Below are 13631 nucleotides of genomic sequence, written 5' to 3'. Positions count from 1 at the left end.
CTCTATCCTCTACCAATCTGGTACAATAGGTGATCACACAGGCTGAAATTGTCTTGCAGGGTACTGTACAAAATTGTTTTCAATATCACCTTTGCCTCGTTTGTTGTAGACAATCGTGACAGGGTGACTTAAAGGCCCTGTAATATAAGCCAGTTAGGCTGCTTAACATATTCATTTTGTTTTAAGATGGGTGCAATGATGATGCCAACAAAAGGACCAAAAATGTTGTCTTTCTGCCCCCTGTGATCGGCAGGACATTAACACTATTTTTTCCCCCCATTATGTCTTTGAGCAGACAGGCAGAAGCCCTGAAGGCTGACATGACGGGTATGCTAAACCTTCACATTGCAATATTCTCTTTAAGCTGTGTGGTCTCTTCTGGTGAAGATTGTTTTGCCAAGATTTATTTTTGCCTCATGTGCCTTACGACTGTCCTCAGCAACATCTGAATGTTTCTTGGTATCCATGGTGTTGCATGCTGTTACCAAGTAACTTTGAAAAATCAAGACTGTGTGCTAATTGTGTTCTCATTTAATAAGCATGTCATAAAATGTAAAAAGTTTAGTATTGCACAGCAACAGCTTTCTAAATGTAATTGTACACTTTTCTTTATACAGATTCAAAGCTTGGTGCCGCAGAGGTCTGGACATCACGACAGGCACTTCAGGATTTGTACCAGAAAATGCTGGTGACAGACCTGGAGTATGCACTGGATAAGAAAGTGGAACAAGACCTGTAAGGAGTTTCATTTGTTATGAATAGACTAAACAGCGTGCTTGTTTAAAACCCAATTCCTTGTAGCAGTCAAGTAGACAGAATGTGTTTTAGTGTTGAATGGAGAAACCAAATGTGTTCGGCAATTGTGATTTGATGGATACTTTTCATTTCAGTAACTGATTTGAGGGTGTACTGTCTCCTCAAAGATTATCTCATTCTAGGACTGGTCTCTCAATCAGATGGATGGTAGAGCAAATCAGTGATGTTAGTTCTGTTTTTCCCCTCAGCTGGAACCATGCTTTTAAGAATCAAATAACAACACTTCAGAGTCAAGCCAAGAACAGAGCCAACCCAAACCGAAGTGAAGTGCAGGCAAACCTGTCGCTGTTTCTGGAGGCAGCTAGCGGATTCTACACACAGGCAAGTTCCAGGGATTTTCTATGGTGGCACATTTCTCACAGGAGGCAATACTGGTCATGCCTGCAAATTGACCTTAGGGCTTTGTTCTAGCAATTGAAAAATCAAGAGATTTTGAAACAAAAGAACAAGCGACAGTCTCTTGCTCTTTTTTGTTTGTTTGTTTGCTACGATCTGTCGATGGGTGCACGAGTGGTGACATTCTTCCCCTCTTGTCTTCCACTCAGCTTTTGCAAGAGCTCTGCACAGTTTTCAATGTGGACTTGCCTTGTCGTGTGAAGTCGTCTCAGCTGGGTATCATCAGCAATAAACAGAGTAGTACCAGCAGCATAGTGAAGCCCCAACCGAGTTCCTGCTCCTACATCTGCCAGCATTGTCTTGTCCATCTCGGAGATATTGGTGAGACAAAAAGTTCACTTTCACTTGCATTTTGGTAAACTGCCTCAAATGTTTTTTTGTATGTGTGTGTGACCTGTTGGGCAATGGAGATCTGAATTCCCGCCACTTCTTTTCTTCTTTTCCAGCGCGCTACCGCAATCAAACCAGCCAGGCCGAGTCCTATTACAGGCATGCAGCCCAGCTTGTCCCATCAAATGGTAAGTGTGGTAGTAATGTCTATTAAAGTGTAAAGAAATCCCGCACACTGTCCATTCCACCAACAAACTTAAATGCAACGTTTCGGTAAACATGAAGGTCCGGTCGGATGACCGAGACGTTGTATGGACTGGGTGCTGGATTTCTTTACACTTCAATGACAACCCCACTGGGATAATATCCTACACACCTGCCCAACTACAGAGGTGTGCAAAAGCGTCTTTGTTGAACAGTAATGTCTATTAACCAGACTTGACAAAGTTGAATCACTTATTTGGTCAAGAACCATATTGTTTACGTGGTAGCTTTTCCATTGATTTCACTCTCGTCTCATAACTGGATATATGTAATTTTATACTTTTTCCAACACGGTGTTGTTGGACCAAAACTACAATGTTGTACTGTTTTTTTTAAGGAGTAATTTAAGGGGAAAGGTGTAATCCATTAACTTCTTTCCTGTTCCTACACAGGTCAGCCCTACAATCAGCTTGCCATCCTGGCTTCTTCCAAGGGAGATCACCTCACAACCATATTCTACTACTGCAGGAGCATTGCGGTGAAGTTCCCCTTTCCTGCAGCCTCCACTAACCTGCAGAAAGCGCTCTCTAAAGCTCTCGAGAGGTAAGACGCCTCAGCAAGTAGGGCCGTGTCAGTCTTAGCCGTGAGAGCACCTCGAGATCTACTGCTTGACTAGAGTTTTAACACAGCTGAGGTTATTAGTCCAGGATGCACACACACACACCCACATGGGAGGGGAATGAACATCTGCAATGTGTAGTGTTTTGTTTGTCTGATTATTGTGCCATAACCAGGGCTCCGAACCGGTTCAAGGAACGAAAACGAAAACCGAAAACGAACGAAATTTTATGGAATTTTACAAGGAACGGAAACGGAAACGAAAACGAAATGGTCTTCAAGTGTTCCGGAACAAAAACGTTATTCTGAAATCCACAAACCGGTTAATAACGGTTTTTTTCCGTTCTCTATATTTCATACAAGTGCACGATTTTGTTTGAGGAGTAACCATGGCGACGAGCAGTCTTTTAGTTCGGCTACTGACGTGTATGAGGGGAAACATGCATACAGCAACAGCATTTTGCTTCACCTGAGCTCTTGCCGCCGATTGATAAAATATTGAGGAGCATTGGCCAATCAGAGTGCGACTGTGCATTGTATGGAGAAACTTCCTGGGTAAATTTTAGGATGTGCTTCTCCTCAGAGATTTTGATAGGAAACTAGAACTAAACTGTCTGTTCTCCTGGCTTTCTCGTAGTGATTGGAAGTTGGCTCTAATAAACCCGCCCTAAAGTTGTTGACCACCAATATCAAATAAGTTTTTGTAAGAGAAATGACACACTTTACCCGCGCTGTTCTTCAGTCTCATTCACGGACAGTAGGCCGCCGCCTACAGAGTTTTATATTGACACCATGGAGAGCAAAAGAGAACATGTCTTGAGATCGGTGTTGGGATTCCTACAGGGACAGAGTATTTGGACCATACAGTCTATGATTTGCAAAGGAATTGGATAGGCGATTTGATGAACCTAATTCGCAGAGTGCTCGTCTCGAGAGGCAACTGGTGGGTAAGTCATGTTTAGCTTACTACTTGTAATGGCACCGCCGAGTGCCTCGATGTTCAATGCGGTTATGGCAAATTATGTTGTCGTAAAGTTACTGAAGTGCTTTTGTTGTGCGCAGTGTATCCCACTGTCGGTTGTAGAGAAGAGAGGTGAGAGCTGGTGTTTTATGTGCTGTAATCAAGGACGTCTTATTTATCTGTTGTTGTGGTCAATGCGGGATAAAGTCATTCGTGGCAGATGGACAGACGCTAGCTGACGTTAGCTGGCCCGCTCAATGTTTCGATGGTTTCCTTAGTATTGCGCAATATTTCCTGGCTGTCATCACGAATAACAGTAGGTCGCGTGTGACAACAAGCAGGGATAGAGAAAGACAGCGCATTTGTTTAAGTTATTATTCTCTTCTGTCGTGCAGAGGGCTGGGCTGATGGGATGGACTACGTGGAAACTCTTACTATTTTGTGACGCTTGTCTGTTAGGCTACAAAAGGTCTCCGGTTTTGTGGTGATGGACTTGCACTGGAATGGTTGGTAGCCGATATCTGAGAGCATACCCGAGGTTTCAGACTATGCAACCCATCGTGCACATCTCAAAACAGTTTGGGATTTTTTTGTGGAGCAAACTGTGTCCCTTTTACTTACACGGTTCACTTGCTGCAAACCTCATCATGGCCTATTAAATAGAGCTAGGCAAGAACTGAAATCCATGCCTATCGACACCTCTTATGCTGACGTTTACCTGCGCTATTCCAGAGATTTTTTTAGGAACTCTCTCCGGCTATTTTTTTAAACTCTCTCTGGCTATTCTGTATTGTGCCTCCCTAATCAACATCCACCCACCGCTACTGGGCTAAGAATTATAGGCATCCGGTTAAATCTGCCAGGATGGATAGCCCATCTGAGTGTTTTTGGGTGTGTTATTATTTTTGAGAATAGCTGTGTAAATCAAGGGGAAATAATGAGTACGTCTATTCTAAGATAAAGTCCATGAAAATAGACTTAATATGGCCGTTAAACACTGCAGGAACGTTAAGAACGAACGTTATTTTTCGTTCCGAACCGGTTCAGGAACGATATTTTTATGGGGGAACGATTGCAGGAACGAAAACGTTAAACTGAAACTTGCCTGAACCGTTCGGAACGGAACGTTTGAAAAATTATTTCGTTTTCAAGCCCTGGCCATAACAGGAGAGAACCTTTAGCCAGAAATGGACATGCTGACTGAAACAATTTATTCACACAGTCCTTCAGTCAGATACAGTCCCAGGAAAAAGTTTGTACACCCTTTGAAATTTCTTACCTTTCTGTCAAAATTGGTCATTAAACATGGTCTGATCTTCCCGGAAATCACAAGAAGGGACAACCAGAGTCTGCTTTAACTAATTCAACCCAAACATTTGCAAGTTTTCATATTTTCATTGGTCATAAGATGTAAACATTCACAGGACAGCAAGGCATAAGTAAGTACACCCTTGCATTCAATAGGTTTTAACCCTAAGTTAGTCGCAATAACCTCATCCAGATGTTTCCTGTAGTTGCAGATCAGATTAACAAAACAATCTGGATGTATCTGGTCTCCCTCTTCTTTAGAAAATTGCCTCTCATCAGCAAGGTTTGTGGGATGTCTGGAGTGCATAGCTTTCTTGACTTCATGCCATATAATCTCAATTGTTTTTTGTCAGGGTTTTGACTGGGCTATTCCAGAATGTGTATTTCATTATTATGAAGCCATTCTAAAGTCGATTTGCTTCTAAAGTATGGGTTGTTGTCACATTTCAGCACTCATCCTCTTGTGTGCTTCAACTGTGTGACAGACTACCTCACTTTTTTCTGTAAAATATCTCGATAAACTTCTGAGTTCATTGTTCCACTGATATTAGCAAACTGAAAAGGGCCTGGGGCAGCAAGGTAGCCGCATATAATGATGCTCCCGCCACCATACTCAAAGGTGGAGATGATGTTTTGGTGAAGGTGTGGTTCTCCAGTTCTCCTCCAAACATGATACTATGTGTTCCCCTGAACAATTCAACTTTGGTTTCAACGTTGGTCAACAGAATATTTTGCAGTAATTCTATGAAGCATATAAATGCTTTTTCGCAAACCTCAAAGGTGCAGCAATATTTTTTGGACAGAAACCCCATTAATTTTAGATTGGCAGAATGAATCCCATTTTTAGCTATTCTTGGTTACATCTCCTCTTCTGAGTATGGTGGCGGGAGCATCATTATATGCGGCTACCTTGCTGCCTCAGGCCCTTGACAGTTTGCTATTATCAGTGGAACAATGAACTGAAGTTTATTGTGATATTTTACAGAAAAAAACGTGAGGAAGTCTGTCACACAGTTGAAGCACACAAGAGTATGGGTCCTGAAAAGTGACAACAACCCATACTTTAGAAGCAAATCGACTTTAGAATGGCTTCATAATAATGAAATACACATTCTGAAATAGCCCAGTCAAAGCCCTGACAAAAAAACAATTGAGATTATATGGCACGAAGTCAAGAAAGCTATGACATCCCACAAACCTTGCTGATGAGAGGCAGTTCTCTAAAGATGAGGCAAGATACAAACAGATTGTTTTGTTAATCTGATCTGTAACTACAGGACAAGTCTGGTTGATGATATTGCAAATAACTGAGGGTTAAAACCTGCTTAATGCAAGGGTGTACTTACTTATGCCCTGCTCTCCTGTGTATGTTATGGTCTTATGACCCATACAAATATGATAACATGTAAATGTTTGGGTGGAATTAATTAAAGCAGACTCTGATTGTTCCTTCTCGAGATTTCCGGGAAGATCAGACCATGTTTTATGATCAATTTTGACAGAAATGTAAGAAATTTCAAAGGGTGTACAAACTTTTTCCTGGGACTGTATATGAGCTTATTTATGAAATCACCTGTGCCAAGAAAAACATGCATAATGCATGTTAGGGATTTAATTTTTACCCTAACAGGGAATTTGCCATTCCTTGTTTTCACCTTCATTCATTCATTCATTCATTCATTCATTCATTCATTCATTCATTCATTCATTCATTCATTCATTCATTTATTTATTTATTTATTTATTGTCATGCAGTCGTGATGAAGTGAAGACCAAGTGGAGCGTGTCCGATTTCATCAAGGCCTTCATCAAATTCCATGGACATGTGTACCTCAGCAAGAGTCTGGACAAGCTCAACACCCTCCGAGAGAAGCTGGAGGAGCAGTTTCAGGTTTGCCGCCATCAAATGTTTCTAATTTTTTTGCTTGCGGGGTGGCTGTGTCACTCTTCTGAGTAAAAGATGTTTCAAAGCGACAGGTCCGAGTGGCTCACTCTCATTGAGGCCACATTGTGCTGATGTGATGCAGCTGACTAGTTATGTCCTGTCGACTGGACAGGTCACATCAATTCGCAAGAAATCTCGCCGCTGGGTCCTTGTGGGACGCTCCTGTTATACATGGGTTCTAAATTTTGTTTATAACCTGACTGCGCGAACCTAGCTGTGCACAACTCGACCTCTGATTGTTGGAAACCGATGTCTGTCAAAAAATGAGCTCACGTGGTTGGCTGCCAGTGTCTTGCCCCTCCTCATAACATCGTGTTGATAAACACTGAGAACCCATGTATAGCCGGAGCCAATGACATCAGAATTTGGTGTTCTTCATAACGTGGCAAGAGTAGTTGCTGGTGCAAGAGTCATGGTGTAATATCACTTCATGCTGTTTCATGCATGCTGTCTGTTTTGTAGACTGGCTGTAGATTGTTTGCTTGCAGGCTTTCTGCAAGGCTGTCAACTTTATGCAAATACAAGAAATGTGACAATGTGGCGTCATGTAGGCTTACTTGCGAAAATTTGCTGGTAGTGTGTGGGAATTCTATTTTGTGGAAATAAAATCGATTGCAATATGGCTGTGGATGGATGTCATGTGATCACAACTGAATGAGTATCGGTGTTTCATCTTATATCCAGTAATTTAGCATATTACACATGAACTAAATGGGGCTGTAATTTAATATGGATGCTGCCCTGGGCAAAGCATGTCTGTCGCTACACAAATAATTTAAGTTGATGATTAAATGGATTGGACAATATTCACTGGACTTGTTGGGTCCACTAGTGTTACAGACCTCTTGAGAAGCTGCTGACTTTGGCTTTATGATTGAAGCTTTTAAAGGCAGAAACATTTTGCTATATCTGTAAGATGGTTGTACTGTATGAATTTGATCAGGAGGGTGTACACAACACACACAGTTGGGTCAAGTTTATGTTGACCCCTGCCCCAACACACATGCGCGCGCGTGTCAGTATTGAAGATAATTATTTCAATGATGTGTTGTCTACTAAATATGAGCCAATGCCACCAGAAATTATTATTGATCTAATGGAAAATACATAAATAATAAATAAAATGTCAGAGCGAGCATTTCCTGTCATCTCTTTACATTGAGAAATTCAGCTGAATCTTCTTTATTCCACATGCGTTTTTCTATGTGCTGTTCGTTTAATGCATTTTATGGGAGCTATTCACGTTGTGATCAGACTGCATCAGCCTCCTGTGCAGAGTGGAGCAATCACTTGACTTGTCAAATGAACTTCTCCTTGAGGGATTTATTGAGGCATGGTAGATAACTTGTGAAGATGACCCAAAAACATAGCAACTTCAAAACATTTCTTTCTCTTTTGGTTGCATCAGTCAGTAATACCTTGAACTACACACTCACTCACTCATCACCCTGGGGGCTATTCCATGAACATGGTTAAGTGATAATCCTGGCTAAATCGACCTAGAGGAAGTGGTGACCCTGCTAAAAGATAGCCCAATGATGTGATTTAGTTATTATTAGGAAAATTAGGGATCCAGTCATCTTCTATTAGGTGATTTCCACTACCTCAAGGTTAAGGTGCCGTTTACACGTAGCTGGATATTTTCATATGTGGATATTTTTTTCTCCTGGTTGTATTGGTTTTGCATTGGTTTTGGCCTTCCGTTTCCACGTAGCAGATATTTAAAATCCAGGTTTAAAAAGCAGGAGAAAAAAATATCCTGTTTAGGGGGCTGAAACGCATTCGTTACAATGGAGGATTTACTTTTATCCACTTGTTGCGTTTACACCTAACAGGAGAAAAAAAATACCCTGATAAAAAAATATCCTGCTACGTGGAAACGGCACCTAAGTTAACCTGGTTTACTACCAAGCCAGGTTCTTGGAATACTCTCCAGGTGTAGGATGTTTCAGTCTAATGTCGTTTTTTTTCATTGCAGCGGTTGATTCTTCAGAAGGCGTTCAGCTCTCAGCAGCTGGTCCACATCACGGTCATCAACTTGTTTGAACTGCACCACCTGCGGGACTTCAGCAACGAGGCGGACGACCAGAGCTTCAGCTCCGACGAGCAGATCAGCTGGTTCCAGCTCCTTGGTCTCTTCAGTATGTATTGTACTGCACTGCACTGCACTGCCTGACTACCTCAGCTCACCCCCAAGTATGACATGGCTCCACTGAAGACACATTCACATATATCCGATTCATATTCATTCATTCACATTTGGAAAGGGCCTGTATCTGATCTGAGACTATCGGAATTCATGTGCTTTTTTGCTGTTTACATATGGGTTGCATATATCGGATATGTGTCACATTGAAGCAAAATATCAGATATGAGTCACTTCAAGTCTCTTCAGTATGTTCAGCTCACCCCCAAACATGGCTACACTGAATGCCACGCTGCTGACACATAATTTAATAATAATAATAACACGCACATTCACTTGCATGCATTCACACTCACACTCACACTCACGCACTGACGCGCACACACGCGCACACTTTCCTACATGATACCTTGTTAAGCGACCTTAGGTGTTTTAAAAAAGGTGCTACATAAAAAGAAAATATTATTATTATTATTATTATTATCATCATCATTTAGCATGGTTTATAATCAATTCAGCTGAGGGGATGGAGCGGGATGTTTGTCTGTTACAGAAAGTGTGGACATGTTTTGTTTATGGGATGTTTATTAACAGGGTCACATATTGGGGGTCGTTGCTTTTTATTAAACATTCCTTTCCTTGCTAAGAGCAGTTATTGTTTTGCTTGGCCTGACCAGAGTGGCTAAATTTCAATGCTCCTCTAATCTGCTGTTTCCTTGTTTTTTGTTTTGTTTTCCCCTTCAGTGTCTTTCCTGGGGGTGATGTGCAGCCGCGTGTTGCTGAACAGGACCAGGGAGGAGATCATGGGGGAGTGTCCTCTCCCCGCCATCAAAGTCTCCCTGGACTGGCTGAAGTTGCGACCCACTGTCTTCACAGAAAGTGTGGTTGACAAGAGACAATAGTATGTTTCTATTACCGTACTTTTCTTAAACAAAGTTTTGTTTGTAGCCTTGTTCCATGCTCGAGTTGATAACATGGGGCAGAGACTAGAAATCAAATTGGGTATGAACTGCGCTGAATCCGAAGTAAGGAAAGGGTTCCTTTAAAATGTTGTCATTCTTTGATCTTTGCATGGCTGAACATGCAATTATTGTGTCTTTTTCTCTTGAGATTTGTGAGCAACTTGTCATTAATCCTATACCTCCGCTCCCTTTTTTTTCCAGTATTTGGCCTTGGTTTGTGTCTATTCTGAACGGTTTCCAGTCCAAGGAAGATGATAATTCATGTTCATCAGGTATAATTCAAGTCTCAGTTCAACTCTCACTGTGCCTCAAATCTGTGTTGGCCTGCTTAGCTATTGTACCAGAGTTCTAGTAATGGACGTGAGGAGACATTGCTGCTGTACATGCATGTTTTGTGTTCCATCACGTAATTGTGTGTGTCTTTTGTTCAGCTACCCCACTCCCTGAAGAGTTTGAGCTGCAAGGCTTCTTGGCCCTCCGTCCTGCCTTACGGTGAGTTCCAGACAAGAAATAGTTGAAGGCATCCTTTTAGATTATTACGCCGTTATTAAATGCACTATATAATTTTGTGGCATTGTTGTGAATGCATCTTTATATCTGAGACATGCTGCACATGTCCCACAGGACTCTGGACTTCTCCAAAGGGCACCAGGGTATTGCTGTTGGTAAGGATGGGCTTCTGGTACACTCTCGCCATCAGAGACTCGTCAACCTGGGCAAGTGGGTGGCCGACAACCAGCCTGGGTAAGTTCCACATGCTCTGCACTGTCCACCGCACCGCACCGGTCTGTTCACTGAACCTCTGGTACTTTCCCACCCCCATTACTGTACTTCCTTCACTTTCTCTTTTCCCTCAGGCCTTTTCACATGCCATGCATTCAGTTTCACTTGTTAAGAACTGAAAATGAAAGCATGCACATAATTTTTTTTGTAGTACTAAGATTTTATTGTCCTTTATATCTTCAGCGTATATGGTAATCTGTTTTTCAATTGTCATCTTTTCTAGAGAAGTATCCGTAATTTCTGGCCTATAAACCACAACCACTTATAAATCTGTAAACCACCTGAATATAAGCCACACCCACTCAAATTAATAAGAAAAAATAATTGCACATACAAAGGTCACTCTGTATAAGCCATAGGTTTCAGGATATCCACTAAAACATTAGTACTGCAACTCTGTACATGATATAAGCTGCGGATTTCAAAGCATGAGAAGGAGTATAGACCGGTGAGTATTGTATTTAATGCACCTCAACAGGTTTAATTGATGACTGTTGGTATGACAAGACAAACACAGTTTTAAGTGGCGACTGTTGGTCTGATTATTTGGTTTCTCCTTCCCTCCATTCCTCCATTCCCTATCTAACTTCCGGTGCGCCTGGTGTAAGGCTGCAAGTTGAGTACACCGTGTTTGTCTCTGTTTTTCGTCTTTTTGTTCTTTTTCAACTTGTCTCTTTTTTCAACCCTGAACACCACAAGGTGTCTTAAGTTATATCCTATGGATATGAATAAGTTTCCAGTTCGTCCGGACAACGTGAGGCTTACATACTCAAGGAATCAGCTGATGGCACTTCGCAAGTCTCCGTGCGCTCTGCCAGCAAATATTCCGAAGGACTTGTTCTGTTTTCGTGGAAGGCGTTCTGGAGCGGCCGTGCGGATTAAGCGTCGGGAAAACAAGTGGAGATGTAAGCCCCCTGTTCCAGCGATTATCATGGGAAATGTGAACTCTCTAGCCAATAAAACGGACGAGCTGGCTGCTCTGGTTAGGGATCAAAGGGAGTACCGTGAAGCCAGCTTGATCTGTCTAACTGAAACATGGCTGAACAACAACATCACGAATGCTGAAGTCGAACTTCCCGGCTTCAGTATGGTAAGAGTGGACCGTGATAATAAACTTGCGGGAAAGAAGAGGGGAGGAGGGCTGTTGGTCTACATCAACGAGAGATACTGCAATCGAGGGCATGTTACTGTGAAGGAGACTTTTTGCAGTAAGGATTTGGAATTGGTCGCTGTGAGTCTGCGACCGTATTATCTCCCGAGGGAATTCACGCACGCCATTATGATCTGCGTCTACATTCCGCCGCGGGCTCTCCCAGACACAGCGTGCGACATCATCCACACTACAGTTGCCAGGCTGCAAACACAGCACACGGACGCCTTTTTTGCAATTTCGGGCGATTTCAACCATGTCACTCTAAATTCCACACTGACAAACTTTTATCAGCACGGTGGAACTGCGCTACAAGAAAAAAACAGGACAATTGATCTTCTATACACAAACGTGAGGGATGCATACAACGCCTCCCCCTTCCCCACTTGGCTCCTCTGACCACAACATCATACAGCTACAGCCTGTGTACAAACCAAGTGTACAACGGCTCCCCATCACAACACGCACTGTCAGAGTGTGGACTCCTGAGGCAGAAGAGGCTCTAAGAGACTGCTTTCAGTCCACACACTGGAGTGTACTGCAGGAGAGTGAAAACCTGGAGGAAATCACTGACTGCACAGCTGACTACCTCAATTTTTGTATGGATGTCGCAGTCCCAACCAAGACTGTGCGCTGCTTCCCCAACAACAAACCCTGGGTGACTAGGAGGGTGAGAGAACTCCTAAACAGCAAGAAGAGGGCCTTCAAGGAGGGCAACACTGAGGAGTTGAGGAGTACCCAGAGAGAACTGAAGAGAGAGCTGAGGGCTGCTAAGGAGGCGTATGGGAGGAAAGTGGAGAGGAAGATGGAAAGCAGCCCAAGGCAGTTGTGGCAGGGCATCAGAGCGATGACCGGTTTTGGCGCCAAGAGTGGAGGGGCTGAGGGCAACAAAGACAGAGCAGATGAGCTTAATCTGTTTTACAACAGATTTAATTGCCCATCTGTAGACTGCACGGCTAGTGGCACAACTCCTACCACGCAGTGCCCCCCTCCCCACTCTCCCACCACTGAAGACATCTCAACACCTTTGGTCTGTGCAGCCCTCACCTCACCCATCCCCCCTCAGCCCCCAGCACTCACAATGGATCCCCCTCCTCCTCCTCCTACCTCCTCTGAATTCCCCTACACCTCTCCCATCCCCCCTCTCCCCCCAGCTTTGACACTGGACCTCCCTCCTCCTCCTCCCTCCTCTGAAGTCCCCTGCACCTCTTCCACCCCCCCTCTCCCCTCAGCTTTCACACTGGACTCCCCTCCTCCTTCTCCCACCTCCTCTGAAGTAACCTGCACTGACACACCTACACTGATGGAACCTCTCCCCACCCATCCCCCACCACAAACGGAGCAGCCACCCCCCACCATTACGACTGGACAAGTTAGGAGCGCACTGCGGAGGCTTAAGCCGAAGGCCAACGGACCTGATGGGGTCAGCGCCAGACTCCTCAGGACCTGTGCAGAAGAACTAGCTGAGCCACTGCAACACATCTTCAATAAGAGTCTGCATGCGGGTAAGGTGCCCACACAGTGGAAAACCTCATGCCTCATACCTGTACCCAAAAAGCCACACCCCAAAGAACTAAACGACTACAGACCGGTAGCCCTCACATCCCATATAATGAAGACATTCGAGCGTGCGCTTCTGCTCAACATACTGAAACCCCAAGTTCACCACGCACTAGACCCACTACAATTTGCCTACCAGGAGAAGGTGGGAGTTGAGGATGCTATTCTGTATCTGCTGCACAGAGTGCATTCTCACCTGGACAAAGGAAGCAGTGCTGTTAGAATCATGTTCTTTGATTTCTCCAGCGCCTTCAACACAATACAGCCACTCCTGTTGAGAAACAAACTACTGCAGATGGGAGTGGAGACTGGGCTGGTGAACTGGATCACAGACTACCTCACAGGAAGGCCCCAGTTCGTCAGACTAGGTGACCTCACATCAGAGACTGTAGTCAGCAGCACTGGAGCTCCACAAGGAACGGAACGTGCTTTCCCCCGTACTGTTCACAGCT

General features: G+C 43.6%; 1 protein-coding gene across 2 annotated transcripts in view; it reads left to right on the top strand.

Annotated features, from left to right (window-relative positions):
• Positions 1-13631, top strand: part of smg7 (SMG7 nonsense mediated mRNA decay factor) — a 32182-nt gene that overhangs the window by 2730 nt on the left and 15821 nt on the right. For both annotated transcript variants that reach the window (XM_063218908.1, XM_063218907.1), the window contains exons 2-13: positions 296-327; positions 618-735; positions 1005-1137; positions 1362-1533; positions 1659-1730; positions 2199-2349; positions 6389-6524; positions 8557-8719; positions 9469-9625; positions 9888-9958; positions 10118-10178; positions 10311-10430. In XM_063218908.1, the coding sequence (XP_063074978.1) occupies positions 296-327; positions 618-735; positions 1005-1137; positions 1362-1533; positions 1659-1730; positions 2199-2349; positions 6389-6524; positions 8557-8719; positions 9469-9625; positions 9888-9958; positions 10118-10178; positions 10311-10430 (1386 nt within the window). The remainder of the gene's footprint in view (positions 1-295; positions 328-617; positions 736-1004; positions 1138-1361; positions 1534-1658; positions 1731-2198; positions 2350-6388; positions 6525-8556; positions 8720-9468; positions 9626-9887; positions 9959-10117; positions 10179-10310; positions 10431-13631) is intronic.

Source organism: Engraulis encrasicolus, chromosome 16 (assembly GCF_034702125.1).
Source record: "Engraulis encrasicolus isolate BLACKSEA-1 chromosome 16, IST_EnEncr_1.0, whole genome shotgun sequence".
In the NCBI taxonomy this organism is placed as follows: domain Eukaryota; kingdom Metazoa; phylum Chordata; class Actinopteri; order Clupeiformes; family Engraulidae; genus Engraulis; species Engraulis encrasicolus.
Note: the sequence above shows the minus strand (reverse complement) of the source record. Positions and strands in the feature narration are given on the sequence as shown.